Raw genomic sequence first — 11,022 nt, forward strand, 5'->3', positions numbered from 1 at the left:
AGTACAGAAATTAAAAAAACAACAGCTCATAATTTTTGAGACAGAAAATCGAAACCCTCCTCTCTCTCAAAAGTTTTCGGCCGTCCCCTCCCTGTTCTCTGCCCGAGAAATTTCGGTCTGTGATTTTGAATCGCAGTCAGGAATAACGAATCAGATTCGTTTAATCTCTTCGCAGAAAAACTTCTGATAGATTTTCTAGTGCAATCTATCAGAGGGATTTAAACCCCATTCGTGGACCTGATTGAAGGAGTTCATCAGTTCTTGGGAGATACAAGAAGCGCAGAGAAATCTGTGTGGTGTCCATTAATCTCGCTTCGAGATTGGAGGTAAAATTTAATTAATTGTTATTTGAATTTTACACACACAATAATTTAATCGTTGAATGGTTGATACCCACACCATGGAATCGTTCCATGATAAAATTTTTAAACTTCCGCTGCACCGGGTATCAATCGTGATTGATCTGAACGCCAATTATCCAACAATATATATGTTATTGAACGATATATATATATATATATACAGTTTGAAAACGATGACGCGTCACCAAATAAATGATCTTAGATGTGGGACCAAATGTAATTGTGTTTACATAACTTTTTCACAAATAATAAAATTATTAAGAATAAAGAGATATTACTCATAAAAAAGACAATATGAAATAAATAACTTTTATTTATACTAAAAAAAATCAAACCAATTTAAAATTTAAATTAATTAAACCAATAGTTTTCTCAAATAAACCGTATATTAAATAACCGCTAAACATGACGCTTAATCAAATCAAAACTAAAATGACCAAACTTACGATAAAACAAAATTATTTAATAATTTTGCACGCTTCCATCTCCAATCAAATAATCGATCCTCCCTTCCGGGTCTCAAAGAAATCAAAAACATCAAAATGTGCTGAAAGAGATGAGTCTTTACTTAAATCTTCACCTTGATAAATAAGATTAGTCTCAGCATCCTTTGTATTTTCTTTTGAAGATTGATAATACATATCAACAAGGTGTAATTTCGACATACTACAATTATTATACCAATTACCTTTATCTCCACTCGTTTTCTTAATTCATTGATTTATTATTTTGGTGACCACTTTCAAAATTCTTTCTTCTCTTGGTTTTCACCCCACTTTTTGGAACTTTTATTCTTTTGATCATTATCATTATTATAACCACCGTTAAAATAACGAGGTTTTCCACACCCACGACCATATAGATGAAAGCGTCCTGGATCGCTCCCACGGCCACGTCCATGACCACGACCGAATCCCATCTTAGCTTGTTTCATCTTTTTATCATGCATTGCCACATTCACTTCATGAAATGTTTGCACAGGCCTGTGTGACAGATATAACGTATTTTATTGTTGCACATATATATAATGATTTATTTTATATGGTTTCCCATACGCCCACGTACCAATTTCCATAACGTAGATGCTCTTTTTTTCATTTCCTAGATTATGTTTTCTTCGCACAAGCATTAATTCTTTCGCCACATTTTCAAAACATGCAAGGAATTAAACATTGGTCCATTAATTAATCTTTTTCATAAATGTTAGAGTAGATCTAGATCGATATAAAACTCGTACGCCTGTCTCCAGGATTCGATCGGATACTATTTTAGTAATTTTATTGAGTTAAAATAATATATTTAACCAACTACTGGCTACTGCGCTGCATGCCTACATGAACCACAAATACTTCTCTCAATAGATTCATTAAATATATATCCCGCTGACCAATTAAATTACCAAAACAAGTTCAACAATATATAGAATTATTAATTAATTTTCCTTTTATATATCCATAAATAAAACTCATTTATCAAACTGATCTACTCGTAAAGGGTACTATGGATCTGTGGAAAGATGATCAGGATTTGAAGAAGATCTCGAGTGAGGTAGTAGAAGTGGGTTACTACTTGGAGTGCAGGAAAAACCACGCGCCGAGCATCGGCAAGTACGCGGTGGACGGGTGCTGCGATTTCATGTTACAAGTTTTTTCCGTCAAAAGAAAAAAAATACACTTCCATATTTTCTTATGTTTTCGTTTAACTTGTACATGTTTTATGAATTTATCGACGCTAAAATATGGGATTTTTCCATATCCTGGATTTAAGCGCTTAATAGCGTCGACCAAACCATGTTTTACAAGCTTTATTTCAAATGAGAAATATTTTTAAAAAGTTCATGTTATATATTTTTTTGAAAATTAATGTTTACTTGATCGCATATTGAACGTATGGGATTGTATAATAAAATTTTTAAGATTTATATGTTCCTTATTTTTTTTTACCGTGGGAACCCGTAACCATTATTCTCTGATTTACATTAGGTACACCAAAATTACGAACTAAAGTAATTAATATATTGCAAACTATGCTAGTCAAATAAATCACAACGAAGAAGTCATGTGTACAAATTCACCTGAGAATGCGTTGATAAGAAGAATTATCTTCTGACAATTGATTATCAAGCGTTCACCGCTCAATCAACTACTCCACTAAATCATATAGTCCTTTGTTCTATCCTACTCTTATAATTTGGCTCTTCCATGCACAAACATTATCTAATTGTTCTAATTTTTTATGAAATAATTAAATAACCTATATTTTCACATTTTAAAATATATATTTCTCACGTACTCGTTTTTTGCATCAATTAATATATATTACACACCCATACTACATATTTCAAAAACTGTAAATTGTATTATAAGATCTATTATTTCAGTAACTGTATTATATAATTATACTATATTTCATTATGTAGCATAGGAATGCTAATAATCCAATTAATAGTAGAAAATCATATATATATATATATATATATGTATATTTATTACATTAATGATCGATTGTGATGAATCTGATGATATGTAAGAAATTCTGATGAAATTTAGAAATCACAGAGCTGGATTTAGTAGGAAATATATATATAATAAATTATTATGATTTAATTTGCCTAAAAAAATATTAGAATATCTTAATTTGAATGATTAGAAATGTGCATTGAATATTTGCTCCAAATTGCAGATATGGTTCAACCAACGCTATAAATTAAGTGATGAGAAGTTGAACGTACCAATATAATAAAATAAATTATAAAGATGAAAAACATGAACATGAATTCAGGAGTATTAGTAGTAGTAGTAGTGTTCCTAATGATTAATATTCTGCATGTTTTGGTTGTGAATGCAAGAGATTGTTTGATACATGATAATTATAAAATAGTGTACGTGGGAAACTGGCTCCCCGGCAACGCAACGTTGGCCGTGCATTGTTACTCTATGTACGACGACCTCGGGCTTCAAATTCTGGGGAAGGGTCAAGAATTCACTTTTAATTTCTGTGAGAGTATACTTTTCAACACAAAGTTTTACTGCCAAACAAGCTACTGGAGTAATGAGCTGAGGGGTCAAAGGAAACTCAAGTTCCTAGCTTTCAGTACCATGTGGGAACATGAGTGGTGCCGGCCTCATCGTGTTTGCTATTGGGCATTATCCGCTCAAGGCCTTTTCTTTTCTCCCACCTATCCTCCACATCAATTCCAAAAATTTGATGGGTGGAGCTAGCTAGGAATATATATATATATATATATATATATATATATATATATATATTGTCATCGATTGTTTCAATGATTATAAAATGCATTTTCACCAACCAAACATTAATATATATATATATATATATATATATATATATATATATATATATATGTTTCTCATTTATATGAAATAATTAATCAATCTAATATATACTTGTTGTAGATAAATTACTACAAGAATACATGACTTCAGAGACAGATTTTGGAGACGGAAATAAAATCTATTTTAAATTTATGTAAATCATTGACGGATTTTCTACGGAATTACTAGTCCGTTTTGCTATATAACATGATATTTGAAAAGAAATTTGAGACCGAATTTGAAACCGATTTGAGACAAAATTAAACATAAAATTTTATAAACAAAAAGAAAAACGGATTATAAACTAAATTTGAGACCATTTGATTTCTGTCCAAAATATTGTTTAAAATTTATTGAAAATTGAGACGGAAAAAAAATCCGTTTCAAATTATCTATTTCTAATCTATTAAAAAACAAAGAAAAGTCTCAACTTAATTAAAGCCCATCAGTTAGGTATGGGCAGATTTTCCGTCATCGTGGGAAGATGGATGGAGAGAGGAACTCATAAGCACCAATCGGTTTCTACTTGCCACAAATTCTACCAAACATTTTTCACCTCCTTCTTCGACAAAACCACTGATATTTGCTCCAAATCCTTAATTTCAGATCTCACCGGTTTCTCGTTAGAAGCTGATAAATCTTGACACTGACATAATTGAGAGGTTGGTTGTTGCTCATTCGAAACTGATAGATTTATCCAACAAAGGAATTGGATGTTTGATTATTCATTGAAGAAGCTTTAATTTATAGATAATGAGAAGACCAAAATATAGAGATTAATATCCCATAGATTGTTTGTGGAGACCTCATTTTGTCTTTATGGTACTGTTTGCAGTACATGGTTCTTGAAGAAGAAATTTTTTTTGGTTTATGTTTATTTCTTTAAAGTTTCTGCGAGGTCAAATATTTTGTCTAAAGTTAAGTTATAGCTTTGGAAATTTTACTGGGTATAATAATAACACAAATTTATGATTCAAGAGACGTATGATCATATATCTAGCTATGCAAACTTGTAAATTAATATGATGCCTGATGAATCAAAGTTTAGGCTAGCGTATAAATAAAAATTTTATTTGTATGTTTTCCAAATTGGTAAATACTATAAATATTATTTAGTTTAAAATGAAATTCTTATTATTTTGAAGTTTTGCATGGATTGGACTACATATACACATTTTAATGTTTTTTGTTTGCTGCCTTTTTATAGTGTCTTAATTCCAGGTTTACGAATATGACTAATGACTATATTTAATGTCATCTTCTTTTCGTTAACCTGGAGTTTTATCAAGTTTATTTTTGAATTGAATTTTATGCAGTAAAGATGACTCGATTCTTACAATTATTTTAAGTTCACACGACATAAATCCATGTGGATGATTACGGGAAGTTTAATTTCATCTATTGAAATGCAGAAATATCCTTGAAATTTAACTACAAAATCAACTTATTTTATTTAACATGTATATATTAGGAATGTATTTTCAACTTCGTTTAATTGTATGCCTTTTTATAAGGTACGTGGCACGTGCATATATGTTTCAAGTATTTTAGTTATCTTATTTGATTGTAATCAGATGCGGTTGGAGCTTTACGAGAGAAGATGAAGGAGAAGAAAGCAAAAAAGGATAATGGCAAGAAAACGAAGAAAGTGAGCAATGCGAACGAGGATAATTCATGGCAATCAACAACATAGGATAGAGATAGTGAAAAGAGATAACAATGGGGTGTCCAATAATTTTAAGGCTACGGATACAACGCCAGAAAATGCAACCAAGGCGGTGTATGAATCAATTTTCACTTTGGCTAAGAAGTTGAATTTCAAGGAGAGTTACAGCGATTGCTTTAGCAAAAATTTTTTGTTTGGTTTGCCATTGAGAGCATTTTTATTCATGAATTTTTTGCCTCCTAAAAGAAAACCTAAAAATAAGCATATTGTTGTGTTAATACACATTGTGGTGAAGTTATATATGAAACTGAAGCATATATATATAAGTTCTCTTTTCAAAAATAATAATACATTTTTTTTAAAAAAAATGCACTTTACACACGTGACGCGTGTGCATCAATACGGGTCGCTGCTCTAAATGGTTCGGACAGTTTCTCAGTGTTAGGGAATTACAGCCCATAATAACTGATAACCGACGGATAATAATTGCGGAATAAAATAATCAATAAGAACACCAAGGATTTACGTGGTTCACCCAATATAGGCTACGTCCACGGAACTATTGCAATATTTATAACCGGAGAAATATTACAAGTGTATACAAAACACTATATCTCACCACACCCAAACCCCGTATTACCGAGAAAATATTTCTCTAACTCACACAAGAGAACTCTCAAGAAAATCCAAGAAACCCTTTTATTTCTTTTTTCTATTAGCTCTCGATTTTGGGATGATTTAACAAATGAGCAGGGAGCTCTATTTATAGGCTAAAAAATGCGTGAAGGCATTAATTCAGTAACCATCATCCGACAACAATTTCTTGCCACCAACTGCATTTATGGTGGAATTGAATTTCCACCTAACATTTCTCCCACTTGAAGAGTTGATTTCAATCATGGCTTCACACAGTCAATGCAACAGCTCATGCCTATTTTCTTATAATTGCAGTTCAACTAAAGTTGAACACAACTTCAGTTTATCAGTGGTCACCGCTTTTGTGAACATATCAGCTAGATTTCTACTTCCAGGAATCTTTTCAAGCATCAAGATTCCATCTTCCAAAACCGATCTGATGAAATGGTACCGAACCTGTATATGCTTCGTCCTAGGATGATAAACAGGATTCTTTGCCAAATGAATATCACTCTGACTGTCATAGTATAATGTGCTATCCTCAAGCTTCTGACCCAATTGCTCAAGGAATTATCTCAACCATATCATCTCTTTGCTAGCTTCTGTCACTGCAACATACTCAGCTTCAGTAGTCGAAAGCGCAACAATATTTTGCAACTTGGACACCCAGCTTACTGTCGTACCACCCAATCTAAATACATATCCAGTAGTACTCTTCCTGCCGTCTAGATCACCACCCATGTCGGCATCTACAAAACCTTGTAAGCCTGAATTTGACTTTTTGAAGCACAGAGATGAACTGATAGTACCTTTCAAATATCTGAGAATCCACTTCACTGCTTCCCAGCGTTGTTTCCCTGGATTGCTCATAAACCTGCTAACAAATCCCACTGCATGTGCTATGTCTCGTCTGATGCACACCATTGCATACATGAGGCTTCCGACAGCAGATGCATAAGGAACCTTATTCATATAAGCATGCTCCTGCTCCGTCGATGATGGTTGAGCTTTGGTTAGTTTGAAATGACTAGCCAAAGGAGTACTAACCGTTTTAGCTTCATCCATGTTGAATCTGCTAAGCACTTTTTTCACGTACTGTTCCTGAGATAACTTCAAGACTCTGTTCACCCGATCTCTTAAGATCCTCATTCCAAGGATTTGTTTTGCAGCTCCCAAATCCTTCATTGCAAATTCTTTTGATAACTCTCTCTTGAGTTTATCAATCTCCTCCAGACAAAATCCTGCTATCACCATGTCATCTACATATAGTAGTAGAATGATATAGGAATCGTCAATCTTAATCACATAACAACAGTGATCCGCCTGACACCTCACGAAACCGTTGTTATTCATGAATCCATCAAACTTCTTGTAACACTGTCTTGAAGATTTTTTGAGACCATACAAGCTCTTCTGAAGTTTGCACACCATTTTCTCTTTTCCTCGTACTTCAAATTCCTGTGGCTATTTCATATAAATTTCTTCATCCAAGTCATCATGAAGAAACGCCATCTTTACATCCAAATGCTCAAGATGTAATTCTTCCTTAGCCAGTAGTCCAAGTACTATTCTGATAGTGGTTAACTTAACCACTGGAGAGAAAATCTCGGTGTAATCAACGCCATGTCTTTGTTGAAAGCCTTTTACAACAAGTCTTTCCTTGTACCGTTTGCTGCCATCAACTTCTTCTTTGATCCGATACACCCACTTGTTGTGTAATGCTTTTTTGCCTTCCGGAAGTTTTGTCAACTCCCAAGTCTGATTGGATGACAGTGAATCCATCTCATATTCCATGACTAACTCCCACTTGGTTGAATCATCATTTTGCATTGCTTCTTCAAAGGTTTCCGGTTCACCTTTATCAGTCAGCAAAATATAGTGAAGTGCAGGGGAGTATTTTTGAGGTTGTCTGATTGTTCTAGAAGATCTCCTGAGTTCAATTTCCAGAGTTTGCGGGTCATCATCTTGTGCAGTAGTTTCTTTATCTTTCAGGTTACTGGTTTTTGACTCATTCATAGGAATATCCATCAATGGTACTTCATCCGTCTTCTTGAATTCAGGACATTTATCTCCAGCTGGAATGTCTGATTTGTTCTTGTATAAAACTTTCTCATTGAAAATGACATCTCTGCTCCAAACGATCTTTCGATTTTGGTCATCCAAAACCGATAACCAAAATCATTATCTCCATAACCAATAAAGAAACACTTCTTTGATTTCGGATCAAGTTTCGTTCTGCTGGCTAAATCAATGTGAACATATGAGAGACAACCAAACACTTTCAAGAACGAAAGGTTTACTCCTTTGCCGCTTCAGACCTCCTCTTGTATTCTGCAATCAAGTGGTACCGAAGGTCCTCTATTGATCAGATACGCTGTAGTGTTAACTGCATCAGCCCAGAATGATTTTGGCAGTCCAGCGTGCAATCTCATGCTCCTGGCACGTTCATTCAGGGTTCTGTTCATTCTTTCAGCTACACCATTCTGTTGAGGTGTACCAGGAATGGTTTTCTTCATCTTGATTACGTTCTGTGCACAATACTTCTTGAACTCAAAATCTTCATATTCTCCACCATTATCAGACCCTAAACACTTCACTTTCAAGTGGTCTCATTTTTCACCATGGATTTTCACCTTTTTTAAAGGTCTCGTAAACATCAGATTTATTTTTCAGAAAATAAACCCAAACTTTCCTGCTCGAATCATCGATAAATGTGACATAATATCATGAGCCGTCAAGGGATGTCACAGGAGATGGCCCCCACACGTCAGTATGAACCAGTTCCAACTTTGCTGCTTTCGGTTCCTACCACCTTTCGAAAAGCTCACCCATTTATGCTTTCCAAGAACACAATTTTCACACAGTTTGTGTTCGATAGTTTTTAACTCCGGTAGCTTCCCTTTTGATATCAGCATCTTTATTCCTTTCTCACTCATATGTCCAAGTCTACAATGCCATAGACTTGAGTTAGATCAAGCATCCACAGCTGCTAACATGTCTCTGCAACTGAAAGTCATGTAGAGAGTTCCAGTTTTCGTTCCTCGAGCAACAATCATGGCTCCTTTGCTCACTTTCCAAGAGCCATCACCAAAGGTCACTTTACGGCATTCGTCATCGAGCTGTACCACTGAGATCAGATTCCGGGTTAATCTTGGTACATGCCTAACTTTGTTGAGTTTCCAGATAGATCCGTTTGACATTTTCAAATTGATATCACCCATACCAACTATTTTCAACGGTTTTCCATCTACTAGGAAAACTTTTTCGTAATTACCAGCAATTTACTGTATACCTCACGATCACCGGTGGTATGAAATGAAGCTCCCAAATCCATATCCCAAGAATCAACCGGGCTTTCCATGGATAGTACTAAGGCATCATGTACATCCTCAGTAACAACATTTGCATTATTCTTGGGTGATCTGCAGTCTTTTTTCATGTGACCAGTTTTACCACAGCTCCAGAACTTTAATTTCTTTTCGAATGTATTTTTGTATTTTCCACTCCTTGATTTGGATCTTCCACGCCATCGGTTAGAACCTTTTTCGCTACTCCTACCCCTACTTCTGTTTTCGAGATTTAGAGCAGATCTCGATGATGTTGCTTCTCACGAATCCATCCTGTGAAGTTCTTCACCAAGGATTCGATCTCTGACATCATTGAATTATAACTTTCCTTTTCCAGTAGAATTGCTAACCGCTGCCCGCATCGGCTCTCAAACATTTGGTAAAGACGCCAAAAGAATACGTGGTCGAATTTCATCATCAAATTTGATTTCAACCGATGTTAGCTGGGAAACAATCGTATTGAATTCATTGATGTCTGCTGCCACCGGAGCACCTTCCTCCATCTTTAAGTTGAATAACTTTTTCATAAGGAACACTTTATTATTTGTTGATGGCTTCTCGTACATGTTCGACAAAATAGACATCTCCTCCGTGGTTTTTTCCTCCGCCACGTTGTGTGCCACGTTCTTTGTTAGGGTCAATCGTATTACTTCTAACACTTGTCGGTCAAGAAGCTCCCAATCATCATCCTCCATCTTTTCTGGCTTCACCCTAGATAGAGGTTGATGTAGCTTCTTGCTATACAGATAATCTTTAATCTGTAACTGCCAGAACGTGAAATCTGTATCGTCGAACTTATTGATTTCAGGCCCCGATCCGTCATTTTCGGCCATCGCTTCTACTGCCTTAATAAAATTTCAAAAAATCTTTTTTGATGTGGAAGATCAGACAAAGCTGCAACCACAGAGTATACTCAGAATTTTTAAGAAATTTTTCACCAAGGATCTTGGACACCGTAACAGCTCTGATACTAGTTGTTAGGAAATTACGACCCATAATAAACGATGACCGATGGATAATAATTGCGGAATAAAATAATCAATAAAAATACCAAAAATTTACGTGGTTCACCCAATATAGGCTATGTCCACGGAGCTACTGCAATATTTATAACCAGAGAAATATTACAAGTGTATACAAAATACTATATCTCACCACACCCAAATCCCGAGTATTACCGAAAAAATATTTCTCTAAACTCACACAAGAGAACACTCAAGAAAATCCAAGAAACCCTTTTATTTCTTTTTTCTATTTGCTCTCGATTTTGGGATGATTTAACAAATGAGTGGGGAGCTCTATTTATAGGCTCAAAAAACGCGTGAAGGCATTAATTCAGTAACCATCATCTGACAACAATTTCTTGCCACCAACTGCATTTATGGTGGAATTGAATTTCCACCTAACAATCTGGAAAATTTTATGTTATCAACCATTATGTCAATTAAGTTCATAACACACTTATTATTACACATGATATACTTATTATTTTTGTAAAAACATCACCTCGGTAGCTAGTATAAATTAATAACAGATTTGCAACGGACTAATCTAGTTCATTTTTTAAAATATACATAATAATTATCTAAAAAGAAAGATTAAAAAAAAGGAAAGATAAAATATGATAATTACCGACCATTATGCACCAAATCATCCCCTAATTTGCAGACGTC

General features: G+C 34.5%; 1 protein-coding gene across 1 annotated transcript; it reads left to right on the forward strand.

The window, feature by feature from the left end:
- The first annotated feature begins 1,862 nt into the window (after nucleotides 1-1,862).
- Nucleotides 1,863-3,583, forward strand: LOC140861801 (S-protein homolog 3-like). Its single transcript, XM_073264808.1, has 2 exons — nucleotides 1,863-1,965; nucleotides 3,243-3,583. The coding sequence occupies exons 1-2, from the start codon at nucleotides 1,863-1,865 to the stop codon at nucleotides 3,581-3,583; spliced, it is 444 nt and encodes a 147-aa protein (XP_073120909.1).
- The last annotated feature ends 7,439 nt before the right edge of the window (nucleotides 3,584-11,022 follow it).

This window comes from Henckelia pumila, chromosome 4 (genome assembly GCF_033568475.1).
Source record: "Henckelia pumila isolate YLH828 chromosome 4, ASM3356847v2, whole genome shotgun sequence".
NCBI classification, from domain to species: Eukaryota; Viridiplantae; Streptophyta; class Magnoliopsida; order Lamiales; family Gesneriaceae; genus Henckelia; species Henckelia pumila.

Bases quoted from the DNA above. Each gene is read 5' to 3' on its own strand.
- LOC140861801 (XM_073264808.1), top strand. From the start codon at position 1,863: ATGGATCTGTGGAAAGATGATCAGGATTTGAAGAAGATCTCGAGTGAG. The intron at 1,966-3,242 runs GCAAGTACGCGG...ATTATAAAATAG, and splicing joins AAACCACGCGCCGAGCATCG to TGTACGTGGGAAACTGGCTC.